This window comes from Carassius gibelio, chromosome A7 (genome assembly GCF_023724105.1).
Source record: "Carassius gibelio isolate Cgi1373 ecotype wild population from Czech Republic chromosome A7, carGib1.2-hapl.c, whole genome shotgun sequence".
Taxonomy (NCBI): Eukaryota; Metazoa; Chordata; class Actinopteri; order Cypriniformes; family Cyprinidae; genus Carassius; species Carassius gibelio.
The window spans coordinates 26,332,221-26,348,653 of NC_068377.1; the positions used below are offsets into that span (position 1 = coordinate 26,332,221).

At 35.4% G+C, this 16,433-nt stretch overlaps 1 protein-coding gene across 3 annotated transcripts in view; it reads left to right on the forward strand.

Annotated features, from left to right (window-relative positions):
- LOC128016971 (disintegrin and metalloproteinase domain-containing protein 10) overlaps positions 1–9,342 on the forward strand; it is an 82,993-nt gene extending 73,651 nt beyond the window's left edge. For 2 of the 3 annotated variants that reach the window (XM_052601986.1, XM_052601988.1), the window contains 5 exons: positions 4,263–4,446; positions 4,663–4,774; positions 5,008–5,228; positions 5,376–5,502; positions 6,093–9,342. In XM_052601986.1, the coding sequence (XP_052457946.1) occupies positions 4,263–4,446; positions 4,663–4,774; positions 5,008–5,228; positions 5,376–5,502; positions 6,093–6,187 (739 nt within the window). In that variant the 3' untranslated portion in view covers positions 6,188–9,342. The remainder of the gene's footprint in view (positions 1–4,262; positions 4,447–4,662; positions 4,775–5,007; positions 5,229–5,375; positions 5,503–6,092) is intronic. The other variant, XM_052601987.1, reaches the window with a different exon arrangement.
- The last annotated feature ends 7,091 nt before the right edge of the window (positions 9,343–16,433 follow it).

Here is a 16,433-nt window from a genome sequence, read left to right on the forward strand (position 1 = left end):
CTACAATTAATGAGCTCTATGAACAATGCATGGCAAAAAAGAAAAAAAGTCCCTGTATACAGGATTTTTTTTTTTTTTTTTTTTTTTTTTGCCACAAGTCTATACATTTTTTTACATCTTCACTATAGTGATAATTTTCACTTATGTCTGTTCTAGAGATGTTACAACTTTTTGATAAAGCTCTGATTGGTTTTCTTTTGGAAATATGTTTCAAATTAATCCTGAATGCATTTATGACTGTAAAAGCACAATTGCAAAATTGATCAAAAAAATCGCGATAGTTTTTTTTTTTTTTTTTCGCACAGCCCTAGTTTATTCAATAAATATAGTTTAAAATATAGCTTCTGAGTAGTAAGTTATTAATCCAACAATAGCGGGGTCAGTTAATTTTTTTGAAGTGGGCCGCGCAAACATATGTGTTTGCTTGTGTGGGCCGCGAGTTGAAAAAGGTTGGGAACCACTGTACATAAACTAAACATTATCTGTAATTGAAACAATTATGTAAAATAAAATAGAAATATTGGATGAAAAGTAGAAATGTTGCCTTGGTAACTAACTGAAATAAATAAGTTTAAGCTGAAATGTAAAAAAAAAAAAGAAAGCTAAATAACAATATTTCTAAAAAAGACAAATGCACAAAATGACAAACTTATGACAAAATAACTTAACTTATGACAAAAAAAAAGCTAATTCAAGATATTACTACATTAGGAATGAAGCAATGCACCGTGAGCCGGTTGAAAATCGATACAAATATGTGAAGATTCAAATCAAATCACAATACAGTTGGGGTAGGAGTTTATATTAATGTAGGCTATCTCTGATACTGGAACTGACTGTCTTTAGAAAGTTTAGTTTAGATGGTATTTTCTTTTTATCTAGTGTCTGTATAATGCAGATTAAAGCAGTGTTCATAAGCGCAACGCTGCTTTGTCACAGTAAATATGCATTCTCATTCAGCTCGTCTCCTGATTTTGATTTCATGCAGATGTTTTATGTAGTACAGATACATGAAACTAAAGTCAGACTATTCTGTTTTTGCTTCAAATCTCAAAATTATACAATATAATTTAGATTAAAAACTGCTCATGCTGCATGTACAGTTTTGTTCAAAATAATAGCAGTACAATGTGACTAACCAGAATAATCAAGGTTTTTCGTATATTTTTTTATTGCTACGTGGCAAACAAGTTACCAGTAGGTTCAGTAGATTCTCAGAAAACAAATGAGACCCAGCATTCATGATATGCACGCTCTTAAGGCTGTGCAATTGGGCAATTAGTTGAATTAGTTGAAAGGGGTGTGTTCAAAAAAATAGCAGTGTGGCATTCAATCACTGAGGTCATCAATTTTGTGAAGAAACAGGTGTGAATCAGGTGGCCCCTATTTAAGGATGAAGCCAACACTTGTTGAACATGCATTTGAAAGCTGAGGAAAATGGGTCGTTCAAGACATTGTTCAGAAGAACAGCGTACTTTGATTAAAAAGTTGATTAGAGAGGGGAAAACCTATAAAGAGGTGCAAAAAATGATAGGCTGTTCAGCTAAAATGATCTCAAATGCCTTAAAATGGAGAGCAAAACCAGAGAGACGTGGAAGAAAACGGAAGACAACCATCAAAATGGATAGAAGAATAACCAGATTGGCAAAGGCTCAGCCAATGATCACCTCCAGGATGATCAAAGACAGTCTGGAGTTACCTGTAAGTACTGTGACAGTTAGAAGACGTCTGTGTGAAGCTAATCTATTTTCAAGAATCCCCCGCAAAGTCCCTCTGTTAAAAAAAAGGCATGTGCAGAAGAGGTTACAATTTGCCAAAGAACACATCAACTGGCCTAAAGAGAAATGGAGGAACATTTTGTGGACTGATGAGAGTAAAATTGTTCTTTTTGGGTCCAAGGGCCACAGGCAGTTTGTGAGACGACCCCCAAACTCTGAATTCAAGCCACAGTACACAGTGAAGACAGTGAAGCATGGAGGTGCAAGCATCATGATATGGGCATGTTTCTCCTACTATGGTGTTGGGCCTATTTATCGCATACCAGGGATCATGGATCAGTTTGCATATGTTAAAATACTTGAAGAGGTCATGTTGCCCTATGCTGAAGAGGACATGCCCTTGAAATGGTTGTTTCAACAAGACAATGACCCAAAACACACTAGTAAACGGGCAAAGTCTTGGTTCCAAACCAACAAAATTAATGTTATGGAGTGGCCAGCCCAATCTCCAGACCTTAATCCAATTGAGAACTTGTGGGGTGATATCAAAAATGCTGTTTCTGAAGCAAAACCAAGAAATGTGAATGAATTGTGGAATGTTGTTAAAGAATCATGGAGTGGAATAACAGCTGAGAGGTGCCACAAGTTGGTTGACTCCATGCCACACAGATGTCAAGCAGTTTTAAAAAACTGTGGTCATACAACTAAATATTAGTTTAGTGATTCACAGGATTGCTAAATCCCAGAAAAAAAAAATGTTTGTACAAAATAGTTTTGAGTTTGTACAGTCAAAGGTAGACACTGTTATTTTTTTGAACACACCCCTTTCAACTAATTGCCCAATTGCACAGCCTTAAGAGCGTGCATATCATGAATGCTGGGTCTTGTTTGTTTTCTGACAATCTACTGAACCTACTGGTAACTTGTTTGCCACGTAGCAATAAAAAATATACTAAAAACCTTGATTATTCTGGTTAGTCACATTGTACTGCTATTATTTTGAACAATACTGTATGTAGCATTTAAGTTAGTATTGTGATTAGAATACAGTGGTTGCCTCTAATTTGAATGAATTTAAGTGTAAAGAGCACAGACCAGGCTGGAGAGATATCATAAGATATTTCTTTTATTTGTGTATTTGATTTGAGGATTGCATTAAAATGTTAATTTAGTTTTATTATTTGACATTTCACAAAGAAATGTGACCCACTCTGTTAAAACCCAACTAAAGCCCCCCCCCCCCTTTTTTTTTTAATTCAGTTTTTTTTTTACATAAAATCATCCTGCATGATCTAAAGAACATTCTGCAAAAAAATTACCTTGATATCTTTAATATTGAGTTAGACCATGTCAAAGATTTGGCTCATTTCAGAAATTTCAATGTAAAGAAAAGCTTATTTAAAACTGCAACAGATTTGAACATTTGAAACATAATTATCCTGAATATGTGCCATATACAGCATTAAAGGTGAGATTCTCCCATTGTCAGTGATATATGACACATTTATGGGAAAATTCTTAAAGTTTTGTAAAACAGGTCTAATTATTATGGAGCGTTTGTCCAAAAGGCATAAAACATTGAAAGCTATGAGAGGAATCACAAGAGTTTGAGTGTAACAACAATTACCAAGTAAACTCTATGATTTGTATAACTTATTAGTAAAATTAACTATCAGTAGAAAATGTCATTAATATATAAATGAATATATAAAATTTAAATAGATAATCTTATTCATGTCTTTGGGTTTTGTGCGACATTTGGAGTAGCCTAAATCTGGCACTACACAAAAAAATTAGAGAAACAGATATGTAATAATCAAATGTAAAAATTATGTTATCTAGACTATACTATTAATATTTTTTTTTCTCATTCACGCAGACTCGCTTCAGATAATTCATCAACCCAATTCATTATGATCAGAATCCAAAGACTGAATTATTTCGACATGTAACAGACATAAACTGTCCTTAAAATAAGCAGAATATTCAGTAACAAACAAAAAAAACTTGTAACTTGTAAACTTGTAAAACTTGTATAAAAACTTTGAACTGTATCTGGAATCCCTTGATATAATCTTTCATTTACAGCACTTAATGCAAATTACATATTTTCATCTTTTTCCATGGCTATGACAATTTTGATGCTATTAATCTCAGAATTAGCTAGATTACGCATCTTTAGCCAGGGTTTCATAGACGGGGTCACAAATCTGATTTGACAATTTAATATTGTAATTACAATTTAATATTGTAACATCAGTTCATTAGAATCTTATAACCTTTTATAGCCATTAGAATTATACAGCCATCTAACAGTCTACTTTGACTGACAACAGTTTTGGTGTCATAAAATGTAGTTTATTTGAAATATCTTTTTTTTCCCACCTTTACTATAAACTTCGGACTTGCTTTATATAACATCAGAGGTTATGGTTGCATTACTTATACTGTATTATTAGCAGTAATCTGTTATTAATTTTAAACCTTTTTCAATAAGTGCAACAAAGCATTCATTTTTTCTTCTTGTACTTTTTCCTCTTACAGTCCTAGTCAGGGTCCATGCTGCTCGTCAGAATGCGTATTTGAGAACAGCGGTGTGATGTGCAGGAATGATTCTGAGTGTGCTTATCAAGGCAAGTGCAGTGGAAACTCTGCCCAGTGCCCCACCTCAGCGCCTAAAGCAAACCTTACATTGTGCAACGGAAAAAGACAAGTCTGCCTTAATGGGGTAGGTGCTGCATCATGACCTGTGTGCTCATTTTTTACCCTGCCTATAAAACCTTTTCTCTGCTTCAGAATTGAATAAAAGACTATAAAAAGACTTAATGTCAAGAATCGTGTTGGCCCAACTTCCAGTATTTCTCACTGTATGTGTGCATATGTATGTGCAATAGTTGTCTTTGTTTCAGGACATGTCTGAGAATATCATTTCTTTCACTTTAAGGTTTGCTCTGGCTCTATCTGTCAGATGTATGAGGATCTAGAGGCTTGCACCTGTGTCACTGAGGAGGGGAAAAATGAGACAGAGCTGTGTCATGTGTGCTGTATGTCAAAGGGTGAGTAACACACGCCGTTTTTGACCGTTTTCTCAAACATGCAGCCCAGACCCAAACAAATTTCCAGCATGTAGCCTTTTTAAATTGTCATAAAACATTTTCAAAAGTTTCCCCTAAGGTAAATGCACAAAAATGTATATTATATATGATGTTTTTTAAATATGTTTATATATAAAAAAATGAACATTAATCTCATACCAATCCCATTCTTTCTTTTTTTTGTGTCTTTGTAGGTCAGCCTGACACTTGCAGCAGCACTAGCTCAAAGAGATGGGCTCATCGCTTTAACGATACTGTCATCACCTTACCGCCTGGCTCTCCTTGTAATGATTTCAGAGGTTACTGCGATGTCTTCATGAGGTGTAGGCTGGTGGATGCTGATGGCCCTCTGGCAAGGCTTAAGAAGGCCATTTTCAACCCTGAGCTTTACACAAGCATTGGACAGTGGATAGTGGCAAGTGTCTCATTTGTTATCCTTAACTACTTTTCCTCTGCATTTTTTGTGGCTTTAATCATTGTAAAAGACATGAGAATGGTATTTCACTCACCAATATGATTTATCGCTTGCAGTGCTCATCTCATTTTAATATTTGTGTTTCAGGGGCATTGGTGGGTGGTTCTTCTACTGGGCATTGCTCTCATCATGCTAATGGCTGGGTTTATCAAGATCTGCAGTGTGCACACACCTAGCAGCAACCCTAAATTACCCCCACCCAGACCTCTGCCAGGTAATTCACCCCAGATGATCCCTGTCTAGATCACCTCCTAGTCATAAGTGGTTCAGTATTTCCCCCTACCAAACCACAGCTAGAGATATATCCCAGAGGACCACTATCATACTATGTGCTATTTCTCTCAAGACATTATGAATGATAAAAATGTCTTTGTATTTGTTTAAGCTGGAGATGTAGGTTCTGTTTAACCCCTCACATAAGCCCTCGTCAGTGCCAGAATCTATTGGTGTTGTCATCTTCAGTTTGTTTTTGTTCCATCTCATCTGTTTCTTTCTTGGCTGTGAAAAATGGGCAGAGGTTATTGCCACCTTTTGGACAAGGCATGCACTATGCTGATGATGAGATTTACATCACATCTACTGTACAAATATCTTAGAGTACATATTAAAAAAAGTATATTTTGGGCTTAAGCCAGAATTTTAGTCCCGGGTACAAACAAAACTGTGCACAAAGAGTGGTAGACTCAGGTAGAGGCAACATTCTGCAAGGTCATGTCACTAATTTTTAAGAATTCCCTTACCTCCAAAAACCTAGTTTAACCCCTGCACTTAAGGTAATTAATCTTACCTGTATGTATTGTCTAGGCACACTGAAGAGAAGAAATGCCGCTGAACAGTCCCAGCCACAGCGCCATCGCCAGCAGAGAGAGGACTATCAGATGGGCCAGATGCGACCCTGAGAAGCCCTGCTCATTGCCTTTTTTTTTTTCTAGTGCCTACAGTGGGAAACACTTCACTCCAAAGAGTTCGCTGAATCAATCAATGAAGCCCCATCTACAAACAAAAAAACTGGCAAATAAAAGGACTTCAAAGGACTCTACTTAAGAAAATAAGCATTTTAAAGAGTAAGAAACCACTGCTCTGGGCGCCAGCAAAGCTTTCGTTACATAGCTCAGAGAAAAAATCAGAAGCTAATCTTGAGGAAGAGGACAGAATTGTACTTTTTTTTTTTGCTTTTCTAATTCTTTCACAAGTTATTAAACCATTGTTCTCTCCACAAGGTTTTTTTCTTCTTCTTTTGCCTTTATATACAGTGGGGATCAAAAGTTTGGGCACCCCTTGCAGAATCTGTGAAAATATGAGTAATTTTCAAAAAATAAGAGAGATCATACTAAATGCATGTTATATTTTATTTAGTACTGTCCTGAGTAAGATATTGTACATAAAATATTTTAACATTTATTCCACAAGACAAAAAAAATGCTGAAATTATTAAAATAACCCCACTCAAATGTTTGGGAACCCTTGGTTCTTAGTACTGTGTGTGGTCACCTGATAATCCACGACTGTCTTTCTGTTTTGTGATGGTTGTGCATGAGTCCCTTGTTTGTTCTGAACAGTTAAACTGAGCAGCGTTCTTCAGAAAAATCTTTAAGGTCCTGCAGATTCTTCAGTTTTCCAGCATCTTTGCATATTTGAACCCTTTCCAGCAGTGACTTCATGATTTTGAGATACACCCTATCACACTGAGGACATTTGAGGGACTCAAACTATTTAAACACAACTATTTAAAAAGATTCAAACATTCACTGATGCTCCAGAAGGAAACAAGATGCATTAAGAGCTGGGGGGTGAAAACTTTTGGAATTTGAAGATCAAGGTAAATTGTACTTAATTTGTGTACCGGGAAACATACAAGTATCTTCTGTTGCTTACGAAGGGCAGAACTAAATGAAAAAAAAATTATATTTCAACAAAATAAGAAAAATTTGTCCATCTTCATCATGTTCAAAAGTTTTCACCCCCCAGCTCTTAATGCATCTTGTTTCCTTCTGGAGCATCAGTGAATGTTTGAATCTTTTTAAATAGTTGTGTTTAAATAGTTTGAGTCCCTCAAATGTCCTCAGTGTGATAGGGTGTATCTCAAAATCATGAAGTCACTGCTGGAAAGGGTTCAAATATGCAAAGATGCTGGAAAACTGAAGAATCTGCAGGACTTTAAAGATTTTTCTGAAGAACGCTGCTCAGTTTAACTGTTCAGAACAAGCAAGGGACTCATGCTCAACCATCACAAAACAGAAAGACAGTCATGGATTATCAGGTGACCACATACAGTACTAAGAACCAAGGGTTCCCAAACTTTTGAGTAGGGTTATTTTAATAATTTCAAAATTTTTTTGACTTGTGGAATGAATGTTAATATCTTTTATGCACAATATCTTACTCAGGACAGTACTAAATAAAAAAATAGCATGCATTTAGTATGATCTCTCTTATTTTTTACTATATTTTTAAATAAATTACTCATATTTTCACAGATTCTGCAAGGGGTGCCCAAACTTGGTGCCCCACTGTATATATATATATATATAATTTTTTTTTTTTTTTTTTTGGATTGCCACCCTCCTGTGGAGATGAGCATGATAGGATGTCACAGATATTTTACCAATCAAAAATGCCTGAGAGAACTCCTTAAAGAGACTCATTTTCCAATATGTAATTAAGATGCAATCAAAAGGATTAAAAAAAGCTTTTATTTCTGAAGCTTTCTCATTGTCTTCTGCGTGCAATTGTACAGAGATCACAAAATACGTCGGATCTTTTTCAGTCATACCATTTTTTTTATTCTGTTTGATAATGATAATTAAGGATGTTTAAGTGACACTCAGGATATAATAGTTAATAACAGCACAGAGAGCTTCTATTTGTGAAAGGCGTTTGCTGAAAGCCACACCGCCATTGATAACCACTAAATAGCTTCAGTTCTTCATTCCATGTTAGCAAGGGAGTTAATGAGAGAGATGATGGTTAAAAAAACATCACTCTTATAAGAATCCTGATCTGCTGAGAGTCACTGTGACTTTATTCAGTAAATCTGGTCCCACAGGAGACAGACTTGAGAAAATAAGCACATCAGAAAAGATAGAAGCAATCTTTAGATCCTTTAGTGATTTTTAAACACCAATCAATGTTTACACAAAGACATTTTTCTTAGCAGTTTTCGGTCATTACATCTTTCAATAGATAAAAAAGAAAATATCCAGACTAGCAGCCTATTTAATCAAAACATATGCCTTGTGTTGCTTTTTAGTGTATCTGTAACATCTTTTTTTAAATAAATCCTTCCATTTTTTTTCTATAAATGTGCTTTTGATTATCTTATGTGTGTTTCTCAACAAAGGCAGAGGGTTATTCATGCATTAAAATGCATTGCTTGTTCATGCATTGTTCTTTTGTGTATTTTACCAGACCAGGAATATTTTGTCATCTTTCTACATTTGTTGAACGGGATCCTGGTAGTGTGACTGAGAGTCCAATGTTTCTAAAGTCTGTCTTCTCAAGCAACCTTGCATCTTTTAAGGATGTGCATTTAAAACATGGATGATTTGCTTATTCCTAGAAGATGAGTATTCCCGACTATAAGTCCTCCTTTTGATCTAAATCATCACCTCATTTGTGTGTCTCTGTAAATCTTAATAGGAAAGAGGTTTTTAGAGAGCTTGACTTAACTGCCCTGACTGCAATTGGCTTCAAATAATAAATATTTTCTGTGTTATTTTGAGGTAAATGGGTTGGTTGAATTTGTACGGGGATTTGGCGTAGGTTTTAAAAAAAAATAAAAAAAATTTTTTGCTCGTCTTGCTTTAAGTGTATAAATAATGTGCACTGATATGTAAGCATGGTGCGTGGATAAAATATGAAAAATAAGATGGAGAAAATGTCCAGTACTACTGTTTGAATGTAATGTCTGCTGTTTTGCTTTATTTGTGCTTTTTTTTCTCTCTTTGCGCTCAATTTTGAAAATTTTTACTAAATACTTTGTAAAAGTATTGTGCGATAACTTGTAATTTTTTTAAATACTTAAAATGCATTAATAAAATAGCCTTGATTAAAAGCTCCTTTCACTTTTTGGTAAGAAATGTCCATGTGTTGGATTAAATTGTATTAATTGCCTGTATGTTCTACAAATCTACACTAATGGAAGTAATATATATATATATATATATATATATATATATATATATATATATATATATATATATATATATATATATATATATATATATATATTGTTACAGTGTATTTCAGGAGCACCACTGATGAAGTATTCAACAAGCCATCACAGTAAGTGATGTATCTTCTACTTTTTACATAATCCAGGGATTGTCTGGTTATAAATTTTCCCCTGAGCAAAAAATAGCATTGAGTTAAAAATTAATATGGCTAAATATTTTTTGGGATGTGTTCTAATTTAAAGAAAGCATCTATATTGTAGTGCCGTAGAAATATGACTTGAGAATGGTCCAGTCACAAGTCTTGCCATGTGTGAGGTCAGGATTTTAACCCAATAACTATTCAAACTGAATACATGACTGCAAAGTGGTCATGTAACATATCACTAAGGGCGCCTAAATAAATAAGGATTCATGTACGTGATGTTACTTCCCTTTGTCATTTCATGAGAGATATTCAGACAATTAAAAACACATTGGTGACAAGTACACACCACATACATAAACATTTCATTACCGTCTGGTCTACACAGAACACAAATGCACAGATGTTTACTTGAAGGATGAGCTTTTACTTTGTCTCATAATTTTAACAAATTGTCTTAATGTGACAATATTCAGACAGTTTTGGGAGATTAGGATTCATAAACTATTTCAGAGATAAAGATGGTAGATCTTAACAGTGCTCAAGTGCTGTTTGCTGACGTTTCAGGGTATGATATCTGATATACAAAAACCATCTTTAATAACAAAATCCTTATTCACTTGGCCATACTTCTTTTTTTTTTTTTTTTTTTGAAAAAATAAAGGTAGGAAGCATTAGGCAGGCTACAGGAAATCTATAGTATCCACGTCCCATAAGTCCCAGTGGCAGTTAGGGATGGACGTATCAATCCTGAAGTATAGATATATCGAAAATATTTACATTTTAAATGTCGAAAGTTTTATATATATATATATAACAGTGATTTTATTTATCCAAAAATGTGTACAGATTGTATTGAATTGGACGTATAACCTATGTTAGTGAATTACTAGGATATAAATATTTTCCTGCACATCTGGAGTGTATTCCAGAAAGCAGGGTTAACTTACCTTGAACTAAAACCTGAACTCTCGGTTGATTAAACCCCAAACCTTGCTTACTCGAGGTATGTGGTTCCAAAAACGCGTCCGGGAGTAAGTTCATTCAACTCAGGGAATGTTCCTGGTAAAGACTCGAGACATTCTCAACAGAGCGATGAATCGACGAGTCACTATAGAAATGGACATTAAGAAAAAGCGGGCAAAGCTGTTTCTTTTTTTTTTCTTTTGTTCATTAGTTGTTTACATGCTTAGTGCATATCGCCACCTAACTGATGGCTGTGCAATCATTTTTATTTTTTTCCATTTAATCTTTAATCCTTGAAAATGTTTGTTTTATGCTAATTATTTAAATCATGTACTTTGATTTAGAATTTAGACATTATAGAAAATGTGATCCATGTGTGACAAAATATAAAATGTAATAAATAAATAAAATAATATAAGTTAAACATTACCTTGTCATTGTGTTTTATAATTTATACAGATAACTCTTATATATACCAATAAAAGAAATAATCGTATTAGAATAATATATTACTTTTATTTATTAGCCTGTTTATATTATTAGCGCTTCCTCATTAACATCATCTATATATATATATATATATATATATATATATATATATATATATATATATATATAATAATAGGCTATATTACATATTGTAATATTCTATAATGTTGTGCGCTATCTGAAGGCTTGCTGAAGTGAACTAACCCTGGAACATAAGGGTTAAGGTTAAGTTCAGAGAGTGAGTTGCTAGTGACTGTAGTTCAACTATATTGTAGATTTCCATGGTTACAACTACTGTAAACATATTTTTTACCATGTGTAAACAAAAATATAACCTATTAAGTTGCAGTTAAGGCGTATTCAATGTTAAAATGCATTTCAAATGAAAAGTTAAGTGGGTATCATTACTCATTTTACTCATTATTATATTAATATTAATAATTTAGAAGTAGCCTATTATACCGATATCAGTATCAATATTCACGATACTGGCTTTTAAAAGTATCGATATCGTATCAAAGACAAAAAAAGTGTTGTCACCCATCCCTAATGGCAGTCAACTGTGAGTGTGAGGTGAGTTTGCTTTTTATTAAATATGAAAAACAGTGTCAGTGTTTCATTTCATCAAAAGCAAAACTTAATTTGCTTCTATAAAAATCGTCTCTCCACTGCCCAAACATATCACCTCCAAGGACTTTACAGACGAAAGTAACCCAGAGAAGAGTTCCTTATGAAAGAATTCTGAGCCTCAGCGCACACCTCTAGTGATGTAATCATCATGGACCAATGGTAGTATGACGGTGTTTTGCAGCTGCAACAATTTTTTCCAGAAACTTTGCTTTGGCAAGCAGTTTCAAACTCACAAAATGAACTCCGTTTTGGCCGGATTTTGTTCGAAATGACGTCAAATCAGTTCGTTCTTCGACTGGACCCATGCAGCATTCTGTTTTGGCTCACTGTAACCTAGCCTTCTGAGGATAGCTGTGTTCTTAACTTGAGGTGCATCCCAATGTTACTACTTATACTATGCCCTTAAAGTAAAGACTTTTTGGTGAAGAAAAAGTACACACATTTGAGTGTAGTAGAAGAGTAGGCAAGCTTTGGAACAAACTATAACGTCATACAGTTGCACCTTTAACAGATGCTTTGTCGCATGCTTTGTGCATTTCATGCACCCTGTCACTGAAACTGGCCTGTCAATCATCTTGTCACAGTTAACATCTTCCACTTTTAATTTCATCTAACTTCCTACCATATCAGAGTGAAAAGATGTAGCACATTGATCTGTGAGACGTGGGGTCTGTCCATATTTTATGCATAATGATGAATTTAAAAGTTAACGAACAAATGGATATTTATAAAAGTTTACATTGATGTTGCAGATTTAATATAAGACAGATAACATTAAATATTTTTTACAAGGTTAAATATTGATTATGGGCTGTCAGGGCCAAGCAAGGCCTTCTCTGCTGGCCCTATAAAAGGAAATTGTGTGGAAAATGTTTCTTTTGATTATTTAGGTATCATTTTCATTTGTGTAAGGTCCACAAAATTGTCTGTGATTTCGTTGAGGTCGAACTGGGATATCCTACATTAAAAAGTCACAGATAGTGCTTCCCTTTTGTTGAAAGTCACATTTTGAAGTTCAATGACGTTCCTCTGGGTCTAGCGATGTGCCCAGTGATGCCTCCAGTGTCAAACAGGAATAATAAAGGTATGAAAGTGAAATACAACAAAAAGAAAATGACAGCCACAGTCACTGGCCCCTTCACCAGATCTTGTTGCCAATCTACTAAAAATGTCTTTTTCAAGGCGCTCTTTTGCAGACAAAAGAGAAATAACTGAGAAATGAAGACCTATTTCACCGAAAATGGATTCGCTAACAAAGGCCAGCAAAGCTTTTGTGTGCCATTTCAAAGATTGCAACTATGTGTGGCTAACAGCTAGCACGGAGCACAAGATATTTTGTTGGCCATGTTTACATTTTAATTCAAGTAACATAAAGGTACATGGCATGGCAGATGCACAGACTTTGAGTACACACAGACACAGGTGACTATTTTTTGATGAGTATTTTGTCATGCACGTTGTTATGGAGGTGTACGTGCGTTGATAATACTGTGGTGTGTAGACTTCCAGCATTTGTACAGTTTTCCTGCTGTGGATGCATCGTCATTTTGTAGTCACATTAATGTGAATAATGACCTGTGTCCTGGCGGATTACTTTTACTGATACATGTAGGGAAATTTACTCTGCATTTAAACCACCCTAATCTAGCCTACTGTGTGAGATGTAATGTAGTTTACTGTTGCTTACTCAAGTCCTGACTGAAACCCCACGCTATGCCACAATTATTAGTAACTCAATCCTCTTCATCTAAACCTCTCATCCACCATGTTTGTCCCTCCTGATTTAGTTTTTTTTTCTGGATGATTGGCTGGGTTCCCCAAATTTTGATGTGGATCAATTGGATTGGAGTTGTTTCGGAAGTGCTTCAGACACCAGTCCTGCTGTCGGCATTCCCCATAGTGTTCGCATTAGGACACAGCATCTCGCTCCTTCTCAGGGAAGCACGGTTACATGCGTATCCCAAAATGTTAGCTGTGCTTCATCATCCTCTGCTTCTGCTGCTTCTTCTTGCTTTTCTTTTCACAGTGCACAAACACCTTCTCCTGTGGCGGCTCAATATACATGCCGTCATCTGTTTGTGGGCAAAACGTAGTTCTGACAAGAAAAAAGACTGTTAATGAGCTTCAGCCTAGTTAGTAATGATTTTTTTTTTTTACCACTTTTCAAAAAAGCCTATCCATGTCCTGCAATGTCCACTAGAGGTCGCTATAATAACTTAACAAGAAATGGAAACTTGACAATGTTTGAACCTTTTTGGTGTCTGCTCTAAAAATTCATTCTTTGTTTATTTCTGTATTTCTCTACCTAACAGTAGTTGAGATATGGTCTTGTCTACATACATATTATCATGCCTGCTTTCCCCATTTATTTTTTATTTTTATTTATTCATCTTGTCCATTTGATTAAAAGCTGTTTTACTGAGGAAATCAAGATCAGTTAGATCATGAAATGCTGTATCCAGGCTCTTAATTTTTAGTCTGCATCTCCTTTACCTTTTATTTCTTTGTGAGTGTGCAGTTGTTTCCATATGAATCTGTAGTGATCTGCTTTTAACACTTCCATCATCTGTGATGGAAAACTGTTATGTGTTCTCTCACAATGGCTTCTTCTGGGTCTCTCCTGCTTTCACTGTGATCTTCCCCACAGTGAGCTGTGGTCTTCTGCTACTTTTGGCCCAAGGTATCATGGTCTTAACCGTACTCCACAAGTTGGCCCACATGGGGCTTCCCTCCCAGGTGAAGCTCATTATCATCATCATCATGATTGTTCAAGTTTACCTCATTCAGTTTTTAGATTCCTATTATTCATGTGAAATGAGTTCCTCTGATGAGAGCTCTCTGTGTGCTATGATGACTAAATTGAGTGGTTTCCCCTTGAAGCGGAGTATTTTACTTTGAGCTTTTGATGTTCTTTTTCCCAAATGTTATCAAGCAGTCTTTCATTAAGGAATATTTGACTTACTGTTGAAATCAAGCTTCTGCTACTGTCACATTAATTTAAGATTAATACTTAAGTACTTTATTTTTTAAATGTATTTACTTTTTTATGTTCTTGTAATTATACACTACCAAACGGATGCTTTATAGGCTTTACTTTGGTTGTAGCAGATGATGATTAAGAGCAAAAAGCTTTTTAAATGGCAGAGACCTCAAATGTTTCCATAATATGATATGGATGATGATGAGAAAGTCATTACAAAGCTCATTAAGGTGATGATGTTCTCTTCAGATTCAGCTTCTGATATCAATATAAAGTGCATACTCACAGCGTTATGGGTAAATGTTCACTTTCACCCAGTGACCAGGTTAGAGAGACTGTGAAGGTGGACTCCATCTTATCAGTTTGTCTGATGAACTGGATCCTGATTTGATAGTGAAACACTAATGGGAAGCAAAGTGATGGTAGATTAGAACAGATTATATTTTTGCAAAAACAATCAAATACAAGTAATCAGAGGAATTAATTAAACACAAAAAATGTATTCTTAATCAGAAACAATATCTTTTTTGCTTGCCAATAAAATGTCTAAAGATTCTTGAAAACATTTAAAACATTTTTGTAGGTTTTCTTTTTAAAATTAAATAGTATTTCCCTTTATATGTTTGTATGCATTTATTTATTTATTTTTTACATAAGAGTAGGAATTGACTGCTTTGCACTTTTTTGACTTGTTATAACTGTTTCTCTCATTTATATGGCATGTGTGAACGGGTTTTGAGAAACTGTCAGGACAGATGAGGACCCAAGAGCGGAATGAGGCTGGAGAACAGAGTTTTATTTCAGAGGACGACTTAACGTCAAAAACAAAACAATAAAACAAAAACCCCTCAAGGAGGAGAGAAAAAGTCTTGACTTCACGCTGCTCAGCGGGCAGGTCGAGCGCTCAGCCTCCGCGAACGCCAGGAGAGAGGGAGCAACAAATCCAACAACGGCAGGCAGGAGAATAGTCGGGCAGACAAAGGGTCAAGCGAGGTGCAGACAGGGCTGAGAACGGCGGGCAGTATCAGAATCAAAAACAGTCCAGATCTATAACCAGAAGAGCGGTCCGAAATCCTCTGAGGGCAAAACACAGGTTACACTAACTGGGCAGACAAACCAACCAGCAAACTGACCAGAACAGGACAGAACCGAAGCCAAAGGGTCACAGAACACACTGACAAGGAAGGGTGAAAACCAAGCAGAATAAATAGGGTGAGTAATGAGATAACGGGAACAGGTGAGTAATGAGATAGAGGGGGAACAGGTGCATCAGACAAGCCGCAGCCTAGATTGCAAAGCGAGATCAGCTGGCGCTAGGGCGAAGGGAAGAAAAACCAGAAAAATATAAAAAATCAGAGAGAAAGAAAAGAAAGTAAAGAAAATGAAACAAGTGTAGAAAAATGAGTAGAAACGAAAAAATAAATATAAAAACGAACGAAGTAAGAAAAAGGAAGAAAAAAGGACAGATCATACCCGAGTCCTGACAGAAACAGTCTCTTGCTTGTGCCGGTGCAGACTTTCTTGATGTCATAATCAAAAGTGTTACAGAGGTTCTTTCGGCAGTCCAGACAGTAGCCTTTATCGAAAGCTGTGTTGTCGCTGCACTTGTAGGCAATAATCTGCTTGTCTTTGTCCAACAGGGAGTCAATAAAGAGATGCACAGCACACTCAAGGGGACATTTCACAGTCTGCTCAAAACCTGAAGTTAGATGGAAACAACGTAAGATTAATAAACAGTAAATAATCATAGATTCACTTGTCTG